This window comes from Panthera onca, chromosome D3 (assembly GCF_046562875.1).
Source record: "Panthera onca isolate mPanOnc1 chromosome D3, mPanOnc1 haplotype 2, whole genome shotgun sequence".
NCBI lineage: Eukaryota > Metazoa > Chordata > Mammalia > Carnivora > Felidae > Panthera > Panthera onca.
This window is the reverse complement of record NC_138350.1, coordinates 72,511,995-72,538,882: the sequence shown is the minus strand read 5'-3', so window position 1 is coordinate 72,538,882 and position 26,888 is coordinate 72,511,995. Positions and strand designations below refer to the sequence as shown.

General features: G+C 39.0%; 1 protein-coding gene across 5 annotated transcripts; it reads left to right on the top strand.

Moving 5' to 3' along the window:
- Positions 1-42: 42 nt before the first annotated feature.
- Positions 43-24,930, top strand: STARD6 (StAR related lipid transfer domain containing 6). 5 transcript variants are annotated; one of them, XM_060613895.1, is made up of 9 exons: positions 43-107; positions 927-986; positions 1,603-1,686; positions 3,371-3,464; positions 3,661-3,710; positions 13,842-13,968; positions 17,186-17,303; positions 20,206-20,299; positions 24,416-24,930. In XM_060613895.1, the coding sequence occupies exons 4-9, from the start codon at positions 3,375-3,377 to the stop codon at positions 24,615-24,617; spliced, it is 681 nt and encodes a 226-aa protein (XP_060469878.1). In that variant the 5' UTR covers positions 43-107; positions 927-986; positions 1,603-1,686; positions 3,371-3,374; the 3' UTR covers positions 24,618-24,930. The 5 variants fall into 5 exon arrangements, with proteins under 5 accessions (XP_060469878.1, XP_060469876.1, XP_060469874.1 ...); XM_060613893.1 differs by having other exon boundaries at positions 72-144; XM_060613891.3 differs by having other exon boundaries at positions 80-144; positions 694-986.
- Positions 24,931-26,888: the final 1,958 nt, after the last annotated feature.

Below are 26,888 nucleotides of genomic sequence, written 5' to 3'. Positions count from 1 at the left end.
CACCGCCCCGCCTCAGGCTCCGCTAGCTCGAAGCCAGCTGCGCCGTCACAGCGGAACGCGACGCCCGCGCTCGCTTTCAAACTGATCCAACATGGCGCTGGCTTGCGGTGCGCATGCGTGGCGCTCGGCGCCCGGGGCAGCTGGGTGAGGGGCGGAGGCCGCAGGGGAAAGGGGGCGCGGCAGGGTGTAAGGTCGCACTCGCAGCCGGGAAGTGTAGTTTCTTCGTCCTCGTCTTTATGGGGTTGGGGGGTGGGGAGCGGAGGGCGTGGTTGGGTGACTCCGGAGAGCTTCGTCCGGCTGCCCCGCACGCCCGCCCCGCCTCGGTCACCACTCTTTGCGGCTACTCCGCGCAGATGATAGGCTGAACTTCCCTCGGCTGGCTCCCCGGGAGTGTGTGAGGGGACGAGGTGGGGAAGGAGACTCGGGGACGCTGGCGGCTGCCGGTTTGATCTCGGCGTCCCCGCCTTCAGAGCACCCCCTCCCAGGATGAGACACCATCTCCGCCGGTGGTGGAGGGGCAGCTCCCCGGACCACTTCCTTCCCTCCCTCCTCGGTGCCTTCCGCATCCCATCCCTGAGCCCGGTCCTTCTGGGCTTGCAGCCAGCCCCTCGCAATAGAGCAGATGCGAGATTGGAGGAGGGAGTTTGGTCAGGGATGGGATTTAACAAATTCCCTGGGGACCTTGATTCCCAGGGAAGAATGTCAGTGACCCAGCAGGGATTGGGGACCCAGTCAGGCAGCCCAGAAAAAGGGAGATTATATACAAACAGATGTAAAGACCACTAACAACATACGTGATTCTGTATACGAGGCTGGGACAGGATATGAGGTGCGAAGAATCCAGTTTCAACCAAGTGGTGTATCCAAAAAAAGATGTCATCTCAATATTGGTTTATGTTTATTTTCCACTGACCCTGTGGGTGAAGATATCCTTGACCATTACTCCACCGGAATATGTTCCAGTTCATCCGATGTTACATCACAAGGTAATGGCCCTGTAGTCCTGCTGTTTGTTTTCTTCTTTGCACCCTCTCTAGCCCACTAAACGTGACCTTTCCTTTTTTCCTGGCAAACGAAAAAGTCCACGAGCTATAAAATGCAATTGAGTGGTTCAATTAAACACGTTTATTGTGGCAGGAAGTGCTAGTGCTTTGAAAATGAGTAAGTCAAAGTCCCTGCAGGAGTTTACACCCTAGTGCTATGTTCCAATAATCTGTGCTTCTTTAAATCAGTCAGTATCAAATATGTTGCTGATAGGAAATAAGGAGCTGTGTTATATATGCTGGGGCAAGCACAGATCACGGACCAGCCAAGGACTGTTAATGGCATGAGCTTAAAAAGTTAGACATCTTTATTTACTTTCCACCAGAATGTCTTTTTAACCAGTCCTTCTTTAAAATAATTTCTTAACGTTTCCTTTCATAAACAGTATTATTAACGCTTCTCTTACTACTGTTTTCTTTCATCATGGGCGTATATAGCAAATGTGTCCTAATGAGGGTATAAAGTGAAAATAAAGAACACTGAGAAAATATTAAGGAAATGATCAAATATATTGACCTAATTCATGGATCAAAATAATTCTTCTTTGTTCCTTCACAGGTTAAGAAATATGGAGATCTCCACAAGGATTTGGAGAAGAGCCCCAATAATTATTAAAATTCTGGACTAGATCTATTAGGAAAGGTAAAGAAACTGAAAGTCTACTAGGAAAAAGGAGTTGTAATGGTTTACTAAAGCTGTTCAAATATAGATGTCAACTAGGTGTTATGCCTTGCTGGAGAACAAAATAAGAGAAGGTGGATTTATGATCCAACCTAGACCTTTAGGTGAGAACTAATTCAGACATGGTTCTGATCATTAAACTTTCAGAAGGCTTATTGAGGCAGCTCTTTGGAGAGTTTTTTAAAAGGTAGATTTAAATGTGTCATTTCAAGAAAAGAAACTAGTATTTCTGATCATCAAGAAGGAGCCCCACACTGTTTCAATCACGTTGGCATATATTAACTCACTTAATCCTTATAATGACTCCATGAGATAAGTATTACTATCCCCAATCTATAGATGTAAGCATTGAAATTAAGGGTTAAGCAGTGTATTCAAAATAATGTAGCTTGTGGTGAGAGGCAAAGTTAGGATTTGAATCCAGCTGTGTGTTTCTTCCCACCATACCAACCAGCTTCCCGTAACTGAAAACTAGATGATGGGCCAAAGGACCAATGAGACTCCAGTTTCCTGAACCCATTCAGAACAGAAACAGTATCTTACCTGTTTTTGCCACACCTACCACAGTACCTAATCCCTAGTAAAGGATTTAGTAAATATGTTTATATTGAACTGGTTTGAACTTGATCCTGTCTGAAGAGGTGAAATTTAAACAAGATACCAATGAAGAGGAATCTGTCATTCATATTTGGGAAGAATGTTACAAGCCGAGGGAACAGTAAGTACAAAGACCCTGAGGTAGGAAGATGCTTGGTTGTATTTGAGGAAGAGCCAAGTCAATATGATTGAAGCTGAGTGGGAGAGAAGGCAGGTAGGAGTTGCCTTTGGAGAGGAAACCAAGGGTCAGATCATTTAATGCCACTGCCCTCACTTTAAAAAGACTAATTCCCAGAGCACCTGGGTGGCTCAGTCTTTTGAGCCTCTGACTTTGGCTCAGATCATGATCTTAATGATTCATGGGTTTGAGCCCTGTGTCGGGCTCTGTGCTGACAGCTCAGAGCCTGGAGCCTGCTTCAGATTCTGTGTTTCCCTGTCTCTCTGCCCCTCCCTGCTTGTGCTCTGTCTCTCTCTCTCTCTCTCTCTCAAAAATAAATATTAAAAAGTATTTTTTAAATAAATACATGAATAAATAATAAAAAGACTAATTTCCAAGAACACTTGATCATCAGATGATGCAGCTTTACAGGAGTAAGGAAGCATGATTAAGCCTTTGGAAATACTAATGATTTATTGAATGCTTATTATGTACCAGGCATGGAGTAGGACAGTTAAGTGCATTATCTCAATCCTCACATTAATTCAACATTTAGTTATTATCCCAGAAAATGGGAAAGCGGAAATATTAAATAATGTGGTTCACAATTAGTGGCAGAGACAGAATTTGACCAAGTTCTCTTTCAGTCCAAAGCCTGCTCTTCATAGTATACCACACTTTCTATTTGAAAAACTATGAATAAGGAAGAAGGAATTCATACGTGCATGCATTGACCAATTATTAAATAAAAACTTAATTAAAAAACAAGTAATGATTCTTCATTACTATGTGACAGGCACTGTAGAAATAGTATTAAAATGTAATACAGCATTTTAAAATTGTTTTGTATGATTATATTCTTACCAGTCATCTGTTTTTACAACTTTGCAGGTAGATGGACTATAAGACGCTTGCCCAAGAAACTGCTCAAGAAATTTTAGGATACAATCAAGATACATCAGGCTGGAAAGTGGTTAAGACTTCAGTAAGGAAACAAGTTAAATATGGTTCAAGAGTTTATTTTTTAATGAGAAGCAATTCATTATATAGACTTTTTAAAATGTTTTTCTTTTACAAACCAAAAAAATATATTTTTACTTTTTGTTTGTTGGTTTTTATTTTTCATTTTTTTTTCTGTATCTGACAGCTAATTTATTTCTGGATTTTTATTCCCCTTTGAGAAAAAGATAACTGTTTCCAGCAAGGCTTCTAAAAGATTCCATGGAAATCTGTGAGTACAGTTTCCTATTTATAGACGTTTTGAATTCAATGGCATGGATATATCTAGAATTCAGTGCTGCTTCACTGGCTATAACATTGCTTGATAGTAATCAGGAAATAGAAATTATTAAGTCACTAGTTTAAATTTGGTATTAATAAATTAGAGCAATTATGTACCACCTAATCATTTTCATACTTGAAGACAACCAGGAAAAAAAGTCTTTCCAAGCAGACAATTCACTAAGACAGGAAATTTCTACATCAAGAAATAATTACTATAAAAACAGATTGGTGTTTCCTTGATAACAGTAGTGTTTTGCAGCCTTTCAAACATTTCACCTTTCCGTTAAGTAAGCCACTATAAAATGAAGTTTTTTTCCCCAAGTCATTTCTCTTGCTGATACATGTAATGTTTTCTGAAAGCTGCTTTTAAGGATATTTTTGAGGATCCTGTTATTTCAGATATAACTACACTGAGGGTAGTGGGCTGACATTTTTAACCTTATTCTTAAGAGTTGTTCATTCATTGTTCATGATATCACATTAATGCAAACACATCATATGTTATCGAAATCAAATTTTATTCCATTCCTTTTTTTTTTTTGGAGTCCACTTTTTCTTCATTTTGTATTTCTTGCTCTTTTTTATCTGACTAAAATTTGCTTACCTTTTGTCTCAATCCAATTTTTTTACTATAAGACAAAACTAGTATGCCTTGTCCTACTCATTTTAATAATTATCAGGAAGATAATCCTTACTTTCATTGTCTAAATAAGTAATGATTCTAGGGACGCCTGGGTGGCTCAGTCGGTTGAGCATCCGACTTCGGCTCAGGTCATGATCTCGCGGTCTGTGAGTTCGAGTCCCACGTCAGGCTCTGTGCTGACAGCTCGGAGCCTGGAGCCTGCTTCAGATTCTGTGTCTCCCTCTCTCTTTACCCCTCCCCCGCTCCTGCTCTGTCTGTCTCTCTCTCTGTCAAAAATAAGTAAACATTAAACAAAATTTTTTTCAATACAAAAAAATAAGTAATGATTCTAATAGAGGCGCTTTCAAAAACAGACCGAGGAGGGAAGTAGGTGAGGTCAATGCCAGTGACACTAGAGGAATAAACTCTTAGAAAAATATTATAGCTTGTTGGCGTCTTACATACTGGACAAGTATAGACAGCAACCTATGCATCAAAGAAACCTTGGAAGTTATTTATTCATTCAACAATACTCCTTGGATATTTGTGTGCAAGGTACTCTACCACACCTAGAGCCATTCAAGGAGTAGCTCCAAATGGGCTGTTTTAAAGCTTTATGGAGATTTTTGATCAGAGGCATTTTACTCTTTCATGCAAAACCAAACAAAAATTGGGACTTTTTTCACTCACATTTTAAGTGAAATTTATACGCACTGTGTACTAGTTATTGATGCACAAAAATCTCATACCCCATTTCTTAGTGTCTTAACACTATTATCCCATGGTCAGGATTCCAGGTGTAGCTCAGCCTGGTGCCTCTGCCTCAAGGATTCTTAGAAAGCTGCAATCAAGCTGTCACCTGGGGCTTTGGTCTTATCGGGCGGCTGCTCTACTTCCAAGCTCACTTCCATGGTTGTTGGCAGAATTTGGATCTTCCTGGGCTTGTTGGACTGAGGGCCTCAGTTCCTTTCTGGCTCTAGGCTGGAAGCCTTCCTCAGTTCCTTGACATAGGGACTGCTCCACAGGGCTATTCACAACATGACGTTTGCTTTCCTCACAGTGAGGAGTCTAGGAGAAAACAAGAGAAGGAGCAAGTAAGTCAGGAGCCAAAGCCTTTCTGCAGCCTAATCTTGGAAGTGACCTCTCATCACTTTTGGAATATTCAGTTTATCAGAAGTGAATCGCTAGATCCAGCCTGACTCAGGGGAAGGGGAGTCCACAAGTGTGTGAGTACCAAGAAGTGGAGATGAGTGGGGGCCATGTTAGAGACTATCACACACGGGTTTTGGAAAACCGTCTTTTAATTCTTTTTTATAGTTGCGCTGGAGTCCAGTAAATATCAAACACAGCTTTAAAATGAGGGTTATGGGGGCACCTGGATGGCTCAGTCAGTTAAGCATCTGACTCTTGACTTCGGCTCAGGTCATCATCTCACAGTTTGTGAGTTCGAGCCCCGCATGGGGCTCCGCGCTGATGGCACGGAGCCTGCTTAAGATTCTCTCTCTCCCTCTCTCTCTGCCTCTTTCCCCCTCACTCTCTCTCTCTCTCTCTCTCTCAAAATAAATAAAGAAATAAAAATAAATTGTTTGATAAAAGGTAATGCAACCGTTTTGCATACTTGTTTTCTCAAGGTCAACCCACAGATTCTTCTAAATTTGCCATGTTTATGTACAGAAGGAGAGTATGACTGGACCAGTTTTTTTTTGTTTGTTTTTGTTTTTGTTTTTTTCAAAATACCTCTATTATTCTGTGTCAGCTGTGGCAGATATTTAGGTTACTACAAAGGAAACTTGTCTGAACATGTTGGTCAGGTTGGTCTGCCTCGGTCAAAAATTGACCTCCCCTGGCCTGGATTGAGAAGAAAGTGAGAATTGCAGTCAAATCAAGGGGAAAATCTAGGGAAGCTTACAACTTTTCCAGTACATCAAAGAGAGCTCCACATTTTAGCTACAGAGTTGGAAATAACCAAAGTGAGAAACATGAATATGAATTTAGAATGGGCAACCGAGTGTGAACATTGCACACTTTCGGCTAGATAGGATGGTCTAATGCTATTTGCCAAACTAGTATTTGGGAGAAATGTAATCCCTCAAAATGCTCTTTAGGGGTAAAGGGGTTGCATTATCAAATAAGTTTTTCTAAACACTCCAGACTATATTCTCTTCTTGGAAATACACTCTTAAGATCAGAGAAATCCTAGTGTAAAGAAACCTATTTAACTTTTCCACATGTTTTTGACCAAGGACATGCTTGTAAAATACTGGCCTGGATAATGGATCTCTCATCTCAGATTTGGATTCTAATAGAAGCTCTAATTGACTAGATATGTACAGAGAAGTGATTTATTTTTCATTATTTCCCTGCTGTCATCCCAGTGTAGGCCATTACCATCTCTATCTGGATTAGCTCAGTAACTCCTAATGGACTCCATGGATCTATTCTTACTCAACCGTATCCTGTTCTTCACACAATGGCCGAAGTAGATGCTTGAAATAATTCAGATTATGTCACTCCCCTACCTAAAATCTTCTAAAGCCTTCCCATTGCATCTAAAATAAAATCCAAACCCTTTATCAAGCTCTGCAAGGCACTAACCCTAGCCTACCTCTCTGACCTCTCCTACCATTTCACCCTCGCTCTCCTACTACCGTTGCATGAATGCAATGAACTTAAACCCGCCTCAGAGCCTTTGTAGTTGCTCTTCACTTGCCTGGCATGTTCTTCCCCCAAATCTTTCCAAGGCTAATGTCATTTTTGTCCTCAAGATCTCAGCCTCATTGCTCTTTAGAGTGACCTTCCTGGCCACACCCACTTGCTGTTTACTACACCACTCTGCCACCTTCTTCATTTGCATCTATCACTATGTGAAATTTATCTTCTTCCTTTGTTCTCTCATTTAGTATATGTCTTATTGGAATATAAACTTGGGACACCTGCGTGGCTCAATCGGTTAAGTGTCCGGCTCTTGGTTTTGGCTCAGGTCATGATCTCACAGTTCGTGGGATTGAACCCCATGTCAGGATCTGCACTGTCAACATGGAGCCTGCTTGGGATTCTCTCTCTCCCTCTTTCTCTGCCCCTCCCCTGCTCACATGCTCTCTCACGCACTCTCTCTCAAAATAAATAAACAGTAAAAAAAACAAACAAACAAACAGAAAAATACTGTAAACTTGATGGAAATAGGAACCTGAATAGGAACGAGATTATAAAGAAATCACTTTTGTTTGTCACAGTGTCCCTAGCACCCGAAGAGTGTCTATCACTCAGACACTCGGCAAATGTGTATTGACTGAACTTACGGACTTTAGTTCTATTATATTGGTTGCCAAATAGAAAGTATTTAAATTTCCCTTGTAACTGCAGTACAAAAATATAAACCAAAGATATCTTCCTAGCACTTACACCTTGATTTCATAATTTCATACCCAAAAAGTTCCTTTTGTGGTTAGCTTGGAGCACTTGGGTATATGCAAGAGAAGAGTGCCAATTCTTTGGTGGGAATTTCTTTCTTTCCACCCTCAAGGGATGTAATACAGATTACCAGCACACAATTCAACACTACACATTCCCCAAAATGTTAGCAGCAGCTAACATTTATTAATCTTTTACTATATGTCAGGCAGTAGGCTAATAATTTTCTTCAATGTTTAATTTACTCCTCTTAGATCCTACAAGTATTTTCTAGCCTGCGGTTTTTCCTTGCATACATCACACTCATGTTTCTTTGCATGAATGCCTCATAGTTTTTTATTGAAAACTGAATATTTAAGTCATGTACTGGGGCAACTCTGGATACAGATTCCACCCACCCACCCAGGGCTTGTTGTTATATTTGTTTATTAGTTGGGTGGTTTGTGTAGACTAATTCTGGAAGTCTATTCTGCAGCCTCTGATAATCCCTGCTCTGATTTTTTTCCCTTGTTTTTATCCTTCAGCCTATAGGAGGGATCAACATAAGCCATTTATTGATCACAAGTTGTGCTTAAGACCCCCAAACTAGCAAGATTTTTACCCTTTACAGTTGGATCTGTGTGTGGTTTACAGGCTGTTTTCACAATTCAGCAGTTTTATGATTTTTTCCTGCACTTAGCCAGGGACAAGTAACTTGGAAGTTCTGTAACCAGTCACTCCTCAGAGGGAGCACTCATGGGCATACAGACATTCTTCCAGAACAGCAGCAAAGAGTATGATTTTATTTTAAAGTAGGATACATTATGTGTCAGAGGTTACACTTAAGTCTCTAAAGGCAGTAAGGCTTCAATTCTTTGTTGATTAATCTGTATGCAGTTTGGAAAATGCTTGTAAGTCACCAACCCATACCTTGCATTGAATGCTCCCGTGAGGGGCAGCCTAGGACATCCATTCTGATCGTTTCTGAATAGGAGCAGCCTGGTACATCCAGTATAATTATTCTGAGTGGGCAGTCTTTTACATCCACTCTGATTACCCCATAGTAGTGGCAGCCTGGTACACCCAATCAAAATGCTTGAGTAGGACCATCCTAGTATATATACTCTGCTTGTTCTGCATAGCTGCGACCTAGTGTATCTAATCTGATTGCTCAGAGTAGGGGCAACCTAGTATAACAGCCTTTGTTTTGATTAGAGGCTTTGACTTCTTTGATTGCTTTGACTAGAGACAGCCCAGTATATCCTCCTGATTGCTCTGTATAGGGGCAGTCTAAGACATACAATATGATAACTCCTAGTAGGAGCAGTCCAGTATATCCTCCTGATTGCTCTGAATAGGGGAAGGCCTGTCTCTTCTTACTGCTCTGGAGAAGGGGCAGCCTTGTACATAAACTCTGATTGCTCTGAGTCTGGGCAGCCTAAGACATCCAATCTGGTTAGTTCCGGTGGGAGAGCCTAGTACATGCATTCTGATTTCTCTGAGTTCGGGCAGCCTAGTACATCCCCTCTTTTCTAGGTGGGAGCTGCCTAGTACATACACTCTGATTGCTCTGAATACGGGCAGCCTATGTACCTACTCTGACTGTTCTGAGTAAGGGTATCCTTGTACATCCATTCTTATATCTGAGTAGGGGCAACGTAATACATCCACTCCACTTGCTCTCAGCAGGGACAGTCTACTTCATGTACACAGCCTTCCACACCACAACCCCCCTGCCAGGGATAAGTGTGATCTTATGTTGTTCATCTAGCTGTTCTCTCTCCCTACTTCTGGCTGGTCTTTTGTGCTTTTGCACTAGTTCCATGTAATTCCTCTAATTGTTCACTAACAAGATCTGTATTTTTTTTTTTTTCAAAATTTTCTCCACATTTTGTTCCAAATGAAATCCATCTTCTCAGGCGTAGCTGAGATACTGCCAGCTCATTTTGTCTTGCTTTTGCCCCTGAGCAGAGCCTATGCACTACTATTGGAGCTGAGTGACGCCTCCATCCATGAGCAGAAGGGGGATGTGAGGGTGACATTGGGGAGAGATGCTGCTATGACTTCAGTCTGCCCTCTTAATGTAGCAGGAAGGGGAAATAGGCCTCAGTATTTACGCCTGTTGTGCCCTGGACAGAGCCCTCTTCCTATCAGTAAATTCTGGGTGGGGTAAAGAAGCCTCAGTCTTCTCATCAGTGCCTACTGGGAATAGAGTTTAACAGCATGAGCTGAGTGATGTCAGTGACCCACCCCTCTAGGATAAAACCATAGCCCTAGACTGGGAGCTAGTGGGGAGAGGGAGCCCCTCCTTGTCTTCCAGGTGTGAAAAGGGGTTGGCTAGAAGCAGATCGTGGCTCAAATGCTACAGACTCTTACTTTTCCTATCTAGATTTAGTAGATATTCTTGAGTAAATGTTTCTCCATTTCCTGAAAGCCCTTTGGTCATTTTCTAGAGAATTTCAATAGCTGTTTTTTAAGGTAATTTTCATCAGTTTGTTATTGTGAAACAGTTGTTGTCACTGTGGAGGAGGATTTACTAAAATTCTCACACAGCTACTCTGGAAGTCCCACCCCCAACTCTAATATCACATAGGATATGTGAAAATATGATCACTAAAAGCCCGTGAGTGTCTTATCATCTTACAGATGCTTCCCCAAGTTTACAGTTTCTAGTATGCCAAAATAAACACTTTATATTATTTTTCTCCTCCTCAACCTCCTAGTTACTCTTCTGGCAGTGCTCATTCACAAAAATCATAAAAGGCCATAGAGTATTTAGAGACATTAAAATTAGGATGTTGATATAAATCCACACATACCAAAAGGTTTTCATTGCTGCCTGAAATCTTCATGAAATGTATGGTCTGTAAATAAAGTGTAACTTCACATATACTGATCAGTTATTCCATATAGCAGCTAAAGCTGGTTAGAAACTGTAAAAGACAAGAGAAAATAGTTAAAATATATATTTCTTTAATTTTTAGAGAGAGAGCATGAGCAAGGGAGAGAGGCAGGAGGACAGAGAGAGAATCCCAAGCGGTCTCCAAGCTCAGTGTGTAGCCCGGTGCAGGAGGGACTAGATACCAAAACCCTGGGATCATGATCCAAGCCAAAAGCAAGAGTGGGACACTCAACCAACTGAGCCACCCAGGCACCACGGTTAAAATATTTTTAATTTAACCTGAGGTCACTTCATGTATAATGAGCACAAAGCTTTAGTGTAGATCATAGTAAAATATCTAATGAACTGTTCATCTTAATGATCAATAGATATAAAAATATAGTTTAGATCCAACTATGACAAAATTGTTATCTCTGAAAGAGCCATGAACACAGTAGATGCTGATACCCAAGACGCATTAATGTTTTGTTTTCAAAGAGGCTTGAGGGGCGCCTGGGTGGCTCGGTCGGTTAAGCGTCCGACTTCGGCTCAGGTCATGATCTCGCGGTCCATGAGTTTGAGCCCCGCGTCGGGCTCTGTGCTGACAGCTCAGAGCCTGGAGCCTGTTTCGGATTCTGTGTCTCCCTCTCTCTCTGCCCCTCCCCTGTTCATGCTCTGTCTCTCTCTGTCTCAAAAATAAATAAACGTTAAAAAAAAATTAAAAAAAAAAAAAAAGAGGCTTGATATTTACATATTTTTTTAAAGCCACTAACTCTAATTAGTGAATTAAGATAAGGTCATTTTTAACTAGTAGCCTACCCTTTGCCCAATACAGAGCTTTAACTGTGTTTTATAATCTTCCAAAAAGCGAAATAAATAATTTCTGCCTTGTAGTCATATAATACCTGTAGCTTATACTTTTCTCACCTTTACAAATGACTGGGAAATAAACATATTAACCATTGAGTAGATAGTCTAAACCAGGGGTTGGCATACTTTTTCAGTGGAGGTACAGAGAATAAGTAAATACTTTATGCTTTACAGCAACTATGGTCTCTGTTGCACCTACTTAGCTCTGCCATTATAGCATGGTAGAACAACACATAAATAGACAATACATTTTTACGCCATTATAGCATGAAAGCATTATACATAAGTAGACATAAACAACCCATGGTGAGTAAGTATGGCTGTGTTTCAACAAAACTAATTACAAAAGCAGGAAGTACACTAGACTTGACCTATAGGCCATAGCTTGCCAATCCCTATTCTAAACAGTAGATATGAAAAGTCACAAATCCTTAAATGTTGATAAACTTATAGGTATATTAGATATCCTTCCCTAAATTACATGAGATAGTCAACTCTTTCTAATGAAATAGGCTTTGTGTTAGGTGATCTTGCCCAACTGTAGGCTAAAGTAGTGTTCTGAGCACAATTACAGCAGGCGAGGCCTAAGCTGTGATGTAGATTAGGTGTATTATTGTGCATTTTCGGCTTAAGATATTCTCAACTCACAATGGAGAGAGCTTATTGTAAACCCCACCAAATCTTATTTATCTTAGTGTAACCCCATCAAAAGTCAAGGAAGATATGCATATGTTAGTTAGAAATATCAAAAGGTTAAAAACTCTTCATACTCCAAGTTTACAATATAACTAGAGAGAGAGATAACTCATTATGTAAAAAAGCAATCAGTGGTAGTATATACATATCCCTTAATAATTTTGTACTTAAATTTTAACTGTTATCATATCTGACTTCTTTTTCACAGGACCTGATAATTATTCAGGTTGTTTTCTCATTGTCTTATACAGAGCCTCATAATAAGCTCTTTAAAACTTTGTAGATCTGAAGGAAGGAAACATTACATAGTAAGGAAATTTGAGGATATCTTATAGAGAAAATTAAGGACTAACTGAGCTTTTAAAGAGAAATTAACATACAAAGAAATAGTCTAATGAATTCCTTATTTGTTTCCCAAATCATAAAAACAAAGTTTCAGAGGAAGAATCATTCATAAATATGACTATTTAGTGTAACAATACTGTTTGGTTTTTATCTCACTCCCTCCAGAAATTATAACTTTTTAGAGGTTTAAAATTTTGATTTTACTTAAACCTATCCCCTCAGGTTGGAAAGAATGATTAACTGGGAGAAGAGTAGAGCCAATATTGTTCAGACTTCATTTTAGTTCAACAACCTTCTCCTAAATACTGACTTTTAATCCATTTTTCTCACATTGTCTTAATTTCATTGATGGATAGCCAAATCTAATTTCACTGATGGATAAACACAAAGGTTAGTTACTTGCCCAAATCCTGACATGCAAAAAATAAATGAAATTCAAAAGTCAGTGTCTGTAAATAAAGTTCAGTTGTAACACAGACATGCCTATTCATTATATATTGTCCGTGGCTGCTTTACTGCTACCCTAGCTAAGTTGAATAGTTGCAACATAGATCATGTGGCCTGCAAAGCCTGAATTATTTACCGTCTGGCCCTCTCCCAGAAAATTTGCTGACCACTGCTTTAGACCACATTACATCCATAAATTAAGAATTGGGCCTGGGGGCCTGGGTGGTTCAGTCTGTCAAGCAGCTGACTTCGGCTCAGGTCATGATCTTGCTGTTCATGAGTTCAAGCCCCTCATCAGGCTTTGTGCTGACAGCTCAGAGCCTGGAGCCTGCTTCAGACTCTGTGTCTCCCCTCTATCTCTCTGCCCCTCCCAGCTTGTGTTCTGTCTCTCTGTCTCAAAAATAAATAAACATTAAAAAATTTTAAAAAGAAAAAAAAAGAATTGGGGCTAAAAGATACTGTACGTATAAACACACAAACTTCTCATCAATTGCATTTGGCTTATGATAAATATGGCAGGTAAATATTTATGAGAAATATTTTAGAAAAATCCTAAAAGAAAGTAGCCCCTCTAATAAGACAACTATAAAACATTATAAACAAGATATGTAGAAAAATGCATCTTGAAATAATTTATATTAATTACTGCAATGCTTATTTCAATAAACCTGGCTACTTCCAATTGAATACTAGTGTTTTGAATTGCTGATATTACCTACAAGTGTTCTTTACTGCTATTTGCTAAATTAGCCTACTGTGGTACATTATATTTTGAGCTAAGCCTAAACCAGTAAAATTTTGAATTTTCTCTATTTTGTTAACTATAGATATCGTGTTGAAGGAATAATTCCAGAATCAACAACTAAGCTATCTGAGTTCCTCTACAAACCTGAAAACAGAGTTACATGGGATAAATCATTGAAAGTGTACAATATGGTACACAAGATTGATTCGGTAATTTGCTGTTTGATATCAGACTTCTACTGTATCAATATATTTTTAGTTTTATTAGTGATTTGAATATATTAAACCTGTATGATTATAGACACTTCATATTTTATAGACTCAATTGAATTGAAATCTTTATAAAAGCCTTAAAACTTCCTTCTTTATTAGTCAAACGTTTAATTCTAATTAGCTTTATTCTCTTGTAAAGGCTTAGCACTTTCTGAATCTATCCAGCTTTCTCGCAGACATGTGCCTTTGGTCTTGAGGGGATTGAACTTTATGTATTCACCTCTTCCATTAGGTAGAAAAAAAGATGAAGCATGCCTTCTTGATGGGAAGTCAGTAGATTTATCTTAATCATAATACATTAGACAGCAGGAACAGTGCAGACACATACTGTAACTGTTTTTTTAAGAGTAAGGTTATAGTATGGAATAACATCTATATATTGTGGTTATATAAACCTATATATCTACTTATATAGTTGTGGTTTTAGGAACTTTCACATACATTGTCTCAAACAGATGAACAAGAGGAATAAAAACAAAGAGAAAAAAGTACAGGTAATTAGAGTAGAAAGTTTAAGTCACAGAGGTGGGAGGAAAGACCAAATGTAAGAGACAAGAAAAGCAGCACACTATAGACCTCTTATTTATTAAGACAGCTATACTTTATGGTATGTACATTACACCCCAATAAGCTGTTTTTAAAAATCGAGTCATAAAGTGAACTTTCATGATTTTCATAAACAATTACACGTGTAAAACTTCAGGTCACTGGGTCTTTGGTTCTTTGAGTCTCCAAACCATATTCCACACGTCAAAACAAATATCCTACTTATCTGCCATCACCTTATCATCTTCTCAGAACTTAGGTTAACTTTACCTCCTTTTATTAAATTGATTTTAAAACCTGGGAGTTGGGGGAGGTTGTAGAAAAGCCCAGGAAAGTAAATGTTTCATTTTAAATTTTTTTTTTTCAACGTTTTTTATTTATTTTTGGGACAGAGAGAGACAGAGCATGAACGGGGGAGGGGCAGAGAGAGAGGGAGACACAGAATCGGAAACAGGCTCCAGGCTCCGAGCCATCGGCCCAGAGCCTGACGCGGGGCTCGAACTCACGGACCGCGAGATTGTGACCTGGCTGAAGTCGGAGGCTTAACCGACTGCGCCACCCAGGCGCCCCAAATGTTTCATTTTATAGAGAGCACCTGAAGATCCTATCCACAAAAAACACCTATCTATTACTCTCTTGGGATTTAAACATACAGTTTGAGAAGCATAGTCCACCACAAATGAAGATTCACACGTTTGGACTGTCTCTTTCATGACTGCGTGACACTAATCGCACAGTTCCTTTTATGCTTCATATGTTCCTGCTGTTGCTGCAAATCAACTGTAATAACTAGATTTGGCATCAAAAAAAACTTAACTGATCCAGAGAAATTATGTGACTTGCCCAAGGTCGCATACCAGGCAGAACCATGACTTAACACTTGATCTCCTGATTCCAATTCTATGTCCTTTCCAGTATACTACAGAATCTCTGAATACCATTACACTGCATAGGAATACCTTCCTATGAACGTTTATAGTATGCATCTCCAGGGATGTTTTAATTGACTCATTCACCTGCATTGGTGAGAGAGGGATTCCTACTCTAGGGTTTATGAGGGTGATCAAAGACCTGACATCTGACACTAGACAAATGAGATCAACACCAGTTTATCAATCATTAGTCACAGTCCAGGAGAGGAGGACTGTTACAACTTAGTCAAATTGGCATTTGTTAAGTGGAGCACAGGGTGCCAGATGGTGAGCCACAGTTCAACAAAAGACCACAAGAGAAATTGAAATAGAGAAGTTTCTTACTCACGAGTCCTGGAAAAGGTACACGGAACGCCTCCAGGAGCCACATGGGGAGGTCAAGGCAGGCCGCAGGCAGAGAGAGGCAGGCCCTGAGGCACCTGAGCGTCTGTGAGTAGAGTGCTTTGGGATTCCTGGGCTAAGGCCAAATTGGCCAATTCAAACCAAAAAGAGCAGGTCACTTTGTAAAACACAAGTCCCAGAAGTGTCCAAGGAGCTCACGAGGGGAAGGTTGTGGGAGGCAGGGGAGACCATTGATCGGAAGGGGTGTTGGGGAAGTTACATCAGGAACTGACGTTTCCTTGTGACTGTGGTGACCAAGGCATGCGCTTGCGGGGGGGGGGGGGGGGGGGGGGGTGGCTAGTGTCAGTTTAAGGCCCCCACAGGCTCAGTGGCCAAACAAAAAGTTTACTGAAGCAGCAATACCATGGAGTAGCTTAGCTAAACTCCCAAGGACACACCGCCATGCAGGGTGACATGGGAGTTGCACCCAGGAGCAGAGTAAATAACCAGAGGTTGTGCAAGACCAGCATTGTGGTGTCAAGAGGTTGAGGTGACCCCTGACTCCTACAGGAGGCTGTGATTGGTTGGATCAATTCTGCTGTCCAGCAGGGAACTGAAACCCACCACTCAGGGACAAATAGGAACTGTGGCTGATCCTGTGATAAGGGGCATTGCCTGGCAAAGGGGCCTTACCTGTAGGAACAGAATGGGGAGAATACCTTGCAGTTAGGCCATTTAAGACTCTCCCAACTTCAGCAAACGTCAAGGCGGCACATTATACTGGTCCTTAATTTTAAGGCCTTATACCACAGGGTGCTAAACCAATATATTTGTCAGAATATATTACCTAACCAGTGTGGACTGGTAGAAATACACTGGGAATAAGGAACATGGGTTCTAGTTCTGTACTTATCTCTAGTTTTGCATGTGATTTAATCTGTTTAGGCTTCAGTTCCTTCGTCTAAAAATTTAAAGAGTAGATAGTAACGAAATTCCTTTCTGAATTTTCTGCACTTACATTAATTCCTCACCAGATATTTGATTTCCAGATTACTTTCTCCCATTTCTGTACATTGCCTTTTCACTTTATTTATGGTTTCCATTGCTGTGCAGAGCTTTTTTGTTTGATGTGGTCCCACTTGTTTATTTTTGCTTTGGTTGCCCTGTGCGTATGGTTATAGATCTAATGTTCCTCTAACACTGAAAATGCGAGATTTGATGATGTTCTTCTAACTTCAAAGCCCCCTTCTTTTTCCAAATAGTAGCTAATGTTATGCAGTGAAATTCTCTGGGGAGAGATACAAAGGATAGATATGAAGTAACTGTTGCAATCTTTACGGTTTGATTTGTTCCAGGACACATTCATATGTCATACCATTACACAAAGTTTTGCCATGGGCTCAATTTCCCCCCGAGACTTTATCGACTTAGTATACTTCAAGCACTGCGAAGGGAATATGGATATTATCAGTTGTAAGTTGAAGCATTTTGCCCATATTTTGGAATTACTATGAGTCATTAATAAATTTTGTTTTCCTTTAACTCACAGTTTGGGAGAAACTGCTTTCAATTAATTTGTTATTCTCTTTATTTGGTGAGACCAATAAATGTATGTATAATATAGACAAGCCTGAGTTTTACCCAACTCTGGAGGTGCCATTTATATCAGTCAATAATTATGGCATCTCTTGGCCTTTTTGCAATTTATACCATGCAGCACGGAGCATAGACAGATAACTTGTAGGCTGAAACTTCACAGCATACATTTTAAAACTACTAAGACACAAAGTTAATCTTTGGATATGCTACGTTATATATGAATTATGTAGATAGGGCATATCCAGTAACTGATAAAATTCCTGAAGAAATTTTCATTAGATGAGTCTTTACATAAATGTGCTTGTATTTCTTTTAGAAATTGGAAGTTTTGATATATCCTTAGCCTTCCCAAAAATGTGTCACTCTGTAAAATGCCAATGTGTAGTCTTTTCGTAACTTGCTTTATTCACTTAACACATACCAGTTCATACTTGGACTCAGATAAATACAGTAACTCCTGATGAAGGGATTTTGGTAGGACAGTAGCCTAAAGCCCTGTTTTTCTCCAGAATTCAATTTAATCTCACCATTCCTATCTGAATAATCTTCTCTATTGTAAACTACTTGGGAGTAGGGACAATTAAGTGTTGTAATTATTATATTCCAACAAAGTTTCAGTTATTCTATGTCTGTAGTACTCTAAATTTCAGATACTAGACTACTACATAGTTCTGCCCGCTCAAACACAGCTCTGTTGCAGCATAGCAATAAGGCCTGATATTCATCACTTGTATGTGGCTGTCCCTTGTAGTTCCATATAGTCGTCATTGAGTTGTCTCCTTTTAAAATGAGAGTGCATAAAAGTTTATTCACCATCTACAGCACAAAATACTATATGTCTGAATTATAGATCTGTTATTTTCTGTATTTGAAGGAGACCATTTCAATCTCATTTTTAGTGGTCAGAGGGAAGGTAAAAAAGAAGTATGGAAGAAGTTAACATCAACAAATAGTAGTAGTAATCCGTCATTCAGTGATCAATACTAAATTTGCTTTAAGCAATTTTCTTAAAATGAATTTTTGATGAATACTGAGTTTTCTTCTTAACGTTCCTTTTGTTGTTATTTAACTTACTACGCAGCTTGCTTTGAGCTAAATATTTTGTGTGCATTATTTCACCAATGAGGAAACTAAAGTTCACAGAAATTAAGCTACATTAGCTAAGAAGCAGCTGAACCAGAACTAAAACTCAAGTCTTCTGACTTTCCAAACTCTGGGTTAACTATATGCCTCATAAAAGATCCATACTTGTTTGTGACATACAACCAAAAAAGTTTTAAAGAAAGACCAGGATAATCTCCGTATTTTAAACAGAAAAACACTATGTTAATATCACTTCCAGCAGTACCGTTAGCCAGCACAATAGGATCTGTTGAGATGATGAACTCGCCGTGAACAGGGAAAATGCAGTCAGCCTCATTTGTCCATTAAGTGATTTACATTGCATTTACCACAGAATTGATTGCCTGTGTTAAAATCCTAAAAGAGAAGTCACCATCTCTGACAAGAGAAGGATTGCCAAGAAAAAAACAAATGTTTTTAAAAATACTTTTAGGGCAGCTGGGTAGCTCAGTTGGTTAAGCCTCTGACTCTTGATTTCAGCTCAGAGGAGGATCTCATCGTTGGGAGGTTGAGCCCCACGCTGTCAGCACAGGAGCCTGCTTGGGAGTCTCTCCTTCTGCCCCTCCACCACGTGCATGAGCACACAAGTGCACGCTCTCTCTCTCTCTCTCTCTCTCTCTCTCTCTCTCACACACACACACACACACACACACACACAAATAAATACAATGTAAAAATATTTTCAGAAAGGGTATATATAATTATCATAAACTTAGAATCAAATCACCTCTCTTATACATTCACATACAGTATGGCTATGCCACACAGTTCTTAAAACAAATTCTACTGATTTTTAATTATCCTCTGAATTAGCTACAGGGAATTGGCAGAAAAGAGCATTTAAACCATCTTTACTGACAGACCAAATAACTACATCAAATATTTTATTTAAAAAATGATTAACAATTTATATGTAAGTATTGAATCACTATATTGTACACCTGAAACTAATATTCCACTGTATGTTATCTAACTGGAATTCAAATAAAAACTTTAAAAATATATAGGGGCGCCTGGGTGGCTCAGTCGGTTAAGCATCTGACCTCAGCTCAGGTCATGATCTCACGGTCTGTGAGTTTGAGCCCCACGTTGGGCTCTGTGCTGACAGCTCAGATCCTGGAGCCTGCTTCTGATTCTGTGTCTCCCTCTCTCTCTGCCCCTCTCCACTCATGCTCTGTTTCTCTCAGTCTCAAAATTAAACATAAAAAAAATTTTTTAATATGTAAAAAAAGGATCTAACCCTAAAAAAATAATAATAAAAAATGGTTAGTAAAATTTATAAACTTGATATCTTTATAGAATAGTCTTTTCTTTGTGATTTTTTTTGCTTCAAATCTCAGGAGCTAATTAAATGATACTTTTAACACATTTTCTTGTATGTAAAAGGTAACAACATCTTTAGAGATACTAGAATGAGATCATTTGAGAGGACAATAGTGCTCATACAGGCATTTTCTCAGTTTTGACCTGTGTGCACATACATATGTACAAACATACATACATAGGTATAAAACTAATATCAATGCTGACAATAACTAAATTAAATTAAATGCTATATCACACATTTTTTTTAATACACTACTTCAAATAGAATTTTTCATCTTTGTGGAATAGGGTTCATTTTCTTTCTTTCTTTTTTTTTTAAATCACTTAGCTAACAGTGTGGATTTTCCAGCATACCCACCATCGTCAAATTACATACGTGGTTATAACCATGCTTGTGGCTATATATGTTCTCCTCTGAAAGAGTAAGTGTTACTTGCATTTATTTTATTTTAACGGCTTTTAGTTCAATTCTTAACTAAATTCCTAACTCATTGGTACAAGTATATGCCAGCATATTCTGTTAGGGGGGGAAAATTGCCCCTAAGTGTAATTTAAATGACAATTTTTATAAGTGTTTTCATCATGAGAATGGATAATTCCCTACAAAGTATGATGTGAGGTCTCTGGGATGAGTCACACATACACATGCATTGCCTGCCCCCCATCCCTTCACCCCCAGTTAACTTTCACCTGATGCTTCAGATTTCCCCATTAGAGTCACTTCTGTGAATTATTAAGCAATTTTTGTAAATTACACTTCCCAAGAATTATAATATATTCACTATTATCAGTAATGAATGCTTCATCCTAAATGAATTCTTTCCAGTGGACCACCTACAGATACCTGCAGAATGAGATGTACAGTAGGTAAATTTGGAAAGAGCTGGAGAAATCAGAGATGAGTCACTGCCCACAGGTGACCAGCCTAGGGGTAAATGGTGACATAAAATACACATATTTTGTAAATGTATGTACATTAATTCAAGGTAGCTCATTTCACAAATTCCTTAAGTTTGATTTTTGCTAAATGATTTTATATAAGTAAAATATATCAGCACATAAAAACTTGTAAAATTTTTTATTGGCCAGATATAAACCTCTCAATAGGAGGGGGAAAAAAACTTATGTGAAGAAAGTAAAAATAAAATTACATTTTAGGCTGTATTCCTTAACGTGTTCTCTACTGAATTAGAGAACCAAAAGAATTTCACAATTATGTACATTAATGGACAGGATCATTTGGTGCAGATGATATGACGGTGATACATGGTCTTTCTACCCACCTGTCATTTTTGAAGCTATGGTCAAGACTGCATTCTCCACAGCAGGAGAAAGCAACACAAGGGAAGGGGTAGTGCTCCGAATCAACTGGGTAAATCAGCCACTGGCGGGGATTCTAGTCAGGAAGCTACACACTCTAATGTGTGCATCACAGCCTGAGGCCCCGTCTTGCATCTTGTTAACTTTCCACTGTCAAAAACATGGAACAGAGGGTGATCTAGATGTCCCATTTCAGGCAAGAGCCCTGCCTAGCATCCTGTTAGAGAAAAGATGGTTTCATTCATAGTCTCAGAGAAAGGTACTAATAGAAAATGATTCTTCTGTGCCACGCAGCACAACATTTTGGACAACCAACATTTGTAAACTAGTCATGTAGTAAACTTACAAAACTTATTATCAGGGGGCACCTGGGTGGCTCAGTTGGTTAAATGTCTGACTCTTTGATTTCGGCTCAGGTCATGATCTCACGGTTGGTGAGATCAAGCCCCACGTTGGGCTCTGTGCTGACAGCATAGAGCCTGCTTGGGATGCTCCCTCTCCCTCTCTCGTTCTCTCGTTCTCTCTTTCTCTCTCTCTCTCTCTCTCTCTCAAAATAAATAAACTTAAAAAAAAGATTATCAGTAGTAAAGGCACTTTTCTAGTAAATACTGGAAACTCAAATAGAAATTTAAGACCTTACCCACGGCTCGTGAATATTCTCAATCCTGCCACCAGAGACACTTTTGTGAAAATAGTCTAAACTGCATAGAGAAGAGTATGAGAAAATGGACACTCACACAGTTTGTGGGAGCAGTCGTCTTCATACCCCCCAAAAGAATTTTGTAAAACTGTACTCCACCTTGCACATTTGTAAGTTGATACTGAAATTTTGCATAGGATTAAATTTAGAGGATGCAATTTACGGCACTTTAAGTATTGATACTTTTTAAAAAAGTGTTATATCACTCTGGTAAGCACATCCAATAGACTCTAAATACCATAATAAGTTGAAACCTACCATCACTATCAATTTCAAAATACATACAAACTTCAACACTCAGAAATTTACATCGTTCATTTTCTCCTTGATTCCCACATTCTTATTTTTTTCCCTCATATAATTTGATCCTAATAGAATATATTTTGGGGCACCTGAGTGGCTTAGTCAGTTAAGCATGCAATTTCAGCTCAGGTCATGATCTCATGGTTCATGAGTTCGAACCCCACATCGGGTTCTGTACTGACAGCTCAGAGCCTGGAGCCTGCTTTGGATTCTGTGTCTCTGTCTCTCTCTGCCCCTCCCCCCCAAAAAAATAAACATTAAAAAATAAAAATAAATGAATGTTACAAAATATATGTTGTATTAAATTGTTACTAAAAGAGCAAAATAAAAATATATTACCAAATGTTGCATAGCTATTAAATATAAAAGCCAACTGTTACTGAAAACATGCCTTGATTATTAGCAAAACTTAGGTAGCATTTGCTCTGTGCCAGGCACTCCATAAACAGTCTACCTAAATTGGCTCATTTGGTCTTCCCAATAACCTTATGAAGTAGGTAGTATTACTATCTCCATTTTGTGGAAAAGAAAATGGAAGCCTCGAGAGATTAAGTAATTCTCTCATGGCTAAACATAGATACTAGCAAAGCTCAGCTTTAAACCAATCCAGACTGGCTCCAGAGTCCATGCTTCTAACTGTTACACTCTTTTATCTGTGTATTGGTGATACTAATAAAATGAGATAGCACTTACTATCGTCTACTCCAACTTTGTAAGTACTGAGAAATTTTTTTTGAATAAGCGGTTTAAAATAAAAAGAGTATAATTCTAGGACTGTCATTAAATGCCTTTGAAATTCTCTTGTGTTATGTACCATAAATTACATAGAGACCTATAATCAAAAACATTTTTTAATCAAAAACTATTTTTAATGACAAATAATTTAGATCCATAAATCTTATTGAAAGCAAAGAATTGACAACATGATTTATTACTCAACTCACTTCCAATTAATCAGATTTTTCCGTTGGGATCTCAGAGATTTTTTTTTTTTTTTTTTAAGTAGACTCCACACCCAGTGTGGAACCCAACATGGGCCATGAACTCATGACCCTGAGATCAAGACCTGAGCTGAGATCAAGAGTCAGATGCTTAGGTAACTGAGCCACCCAGGCTTCCCTCTCAGAGATTTTTACATGCCAGAACAAAGCACTGTAGTATCACTCAGTACTATTCAGGGAAGGTGACGGGTATACTTGTGTTCTGTAAAGCAACAGAGGATGATATGAACATGCTGGTGGGAAAGGAGAAGCCTACATCTCCATCAAAGATGGTCTCAGATGAGCTTAGGGAAAAGGTACATGTGGAGGTTAGAGACCTGAAAATTTATTCCCTTAAATGTTATTATCCTCTCACACCCTTTGGAAAGTCCTCACGTACTCCAGTTTGAAGGTCACTGGGTTAGAATATGAAGTACTACAGTCTTCCTAATGTCACTTGGAAAGAATATTTCCAAATGTTAAATTCACAAAACCTTTGACCTAGAAACTCTTATGTATTTGTAGCAATCCAAATGGATCCATTACAAAGATGTCTTATTGCTGCTTTATTTGTATAGCAGCAAAAAGTGAGAAACAACCCAAATGATAGTCCAGAAAGGTCTGGTTACATAGAGAATGAAATACTGTATGCAGTCATGAAAAATATCTAGGCCGACTGGTATGTCTCAACACAGAAAGAAGTGCATGATGTCCTACTAAGAGGAAAATAAAACTAGTTGCAGAAAAATGCATCTCATTTTTGTAAAAACAACAATGTGTATGTGTGTATATGTGGGGTAGGCAAACGTATATGCATATATGTAAGCTATCTTTATATATACATAGGCAATAGTCTGAAAAGATCCAATCAAAAGTATAGTAATTATCTCTGGGAAACAATAAGGAGAATAATTATGAAAATTCTGTTTTGTTTAAATTTTTGTAAGCACATATTAATTTCGTAATTTAAAAAAGTTAACAAAATGACAAAAAGGAAAAGCTGACTGAAGACTGTAACATATAGTCTACTTAATATTTTTATGTAAAATGTTTATGAGTGCAAATCACTCTGCCCCTTTTTGTGCCCTTCCTTCCTCCCCGCCTTCAGTAACTGTCCTATCATAAGCACCACGAAGGGAATTGATGGTGAATAAGGATCCTGCTTTCTATGAAATTATAAATTCAGTAGGTAAATCCAAAAATCTTTATATTTTTACTGCTTCCTTTGTTTATAGGAACCCAGCACATTCCAAACTAGTGATGTTTGTCCAGACAGAAATGAAAGGAAAATTGTCCCCATCAATAATTGAAGCAACCATGCCTTCCAACTTAATAAGCTTCATCCTCAATGCAAAGGACGGAATAAAGGCACACAGAATTCCATCAGGACACGGATCTCATCCTAACGGCCACTCATCTTTCCTAAAAAAGAAATGAGGCCACAGAAGAGCATGCATGGCAGTCATTGCCACTCACCTCCAAGTCAATGTGCATAAATACTGTTAAACTTTGCTAGACGGTATCCTTGTACAAATTACTGAAGGCACCTTGTGAAAATAAGAAGTCACAGTCGTACAAGAGAACAGCATTCAATATAGTTTTTAATCTCATATAAGAATGATGTGAATAACAAGTGTCCTTTAATGTACTTTTATCTTTTGTTTTGTTCCCCCTGGAAAATGCCCTGCAAAAGAATCAGTAAGAAAGCATACACAGTCAGAGGTCAGCATTAATTAAAAATTAAAATATATTTTAAATTGTTTTTTCTTGGGGCGCCTGGGTGGCTCAGTTAACCGTCCGACTTCTGCTCATGATCTTGTGGTCTGTGGGTTCGAGCCCCGCATTGGGCTCTGTGCTGACAGCTCAGAGCCTGGAGCCTGCTTTGGATTCTGTCTCTCTCTCTGTGCCCCTCCCCCACTTGCACGCTCTCTCTCAAAAATAAATCACCAGTTAAAATTTTCTGTTTTTTCTTCACTTACTGCTTAAATTGATAATTATTGGAGACATGTACATAAAAATTGAAAAGAATTCCAATAGAATGTATAAAGACTGGTATCTAAAATGTAAAATTGAATGAATGCATGAATCAATTTCTGTTTCTGGCCAAGATGTAACAATCCATTCCTCCCAAATCCTTCCCTTTAAAACTAATAGACTGCACATAAGCATAGGGAGATTCAAGCATAGGTGAAAAGAAGGCAAACTACCTAGAAACCTAGCACTTGAGGGATGGCATAGTCATTGTTGGGGTCTCCTTATTGCCTTCCATATATTCCAGTCAGGGCACTGCAGAAGCCTCCAGCCTGGAACCACCTTTGATATCCTTCCTGGGGTAATGTCAGTGGGGTCCTGTGGCAAAGTGAGCATTCCCTCCCACATCAACTTGGCAGCAACAAGACTTAGCCAGCTAATGCAAAGAAGGTTGGGTTACTATTCACTTCACTGCCCTTCCCTCATCCCCAGTGTCACCAAGACCCAGCAGGATGCTGCACCTCCATGCAAACCCAATGTATTTCAATGGTTTCCCCTTTGTAATGTGGCCCCCAAAAGATATGTTCTTGTCAAATCCCTGGAACCTTGAATGAGACCTTATTTGGAAAAAGGATCTTTGCAGATGTAATTAAAGACCTCAAAATGAGATCCTCCTGGATTATTTAGGTGAGCCCTCATCTAATCATAAGTGTCCTTACAAGAGATGCACAGAGAAGAGTTTTGCAGCCACAAGCCAATGAATACCTAGAGCCACCAGAAGCTGGAAGAAGTGAGGACAATTCTCCCCCAGAGCCTTCAGAGGGAGTGTGGCCCTGCTGACACTTTGATTTTTGATTTCTGGTCTCCAGACTATAAGAGAATAAAACATTTTCTAAAGCCACCAAATTTGTGGTAATTTGTTACGGTAGCCAATGACTTGAATCAAAATTAACAATGTGTGTTCTGGGAAGGAACTTGTGAAGAAAATTAAAAGACAAGCAACAGCCTTGCAACACATTTCTGTCAAGGACTTGTATCTAGAATATGTAAAGAGCTTTCCAAAATCAACAGTATTAAAAAATCCAATTACAAAATGGACAAAAGACATTTCAGTAAAGAGTATATGTAGATGGCAAGTAATGTCCACAAAAAGTTATTCAACATCACTGGCCATTAGGTAAATGCAAATAACCACACTGAGTTATCAGTACATGCTTGTCAGAATGGCCAAAATTTTAGAAAAAATTAGTGATTATATCAACTGTTAGGATGTGGAGACACTGGACCACTCATACTCTGTGGGTGTAAAATGGTACAGCCACTCCGGAAAAGAGTATGGCAGTGTCTTACAAAATGGAACGTGCTTACTATGCAACCCAGGAAACGTACTCTTTATCCCAGAGAAATGCAAATGTTCATAAAAAAAAAACGAAACAAAAACCTGTACACAAATATTCACAACAGTTTGGTTATAAATAGCCCCAAACAGGCAACAACTCACAAATCCTTTAATGGGTGAACAAACTATAGCGATCCATATGTGGAATACTCCTAAGCCATACAAAGGAAAGATCTGTTGATACAATTGAGGTGGTCTCAAGGGAATACCGCTGAGTGAAAAAAGCCAACCTCAAAAGGTTAAATGGTATATTATTCCATTTGTATAACATTCTTGAACTGACAAAATGATGGATATGGAAAACAGAACTAGAATTTTGGGATCAAGAAGGCGGGGAC

Bases quoted from the DNA above. Each gene is read 5' to 3' on its own strand.
- STARD6 (XM_060613895.1), top strand. From the start codon at position 3,375: ATGGACTATAAGACGCTTGCCCAAGAAACTGCTCAAGAAATTTTAGGA. The intron at 13,969-17,185 runs GTAATTTGCTGT...GATTTGTTCCAG, and splicing joins TGGTACACAAGATTGATTCG to GACACATTCATATGTCATAC. The intron at 20,300-24,415 runs GTAAGTGTTACT...CTTTGTTTATAG, and splicing joins ATATGTTCTCCTCTGAAAGA to GAACCCAGCACATTCCAAAC.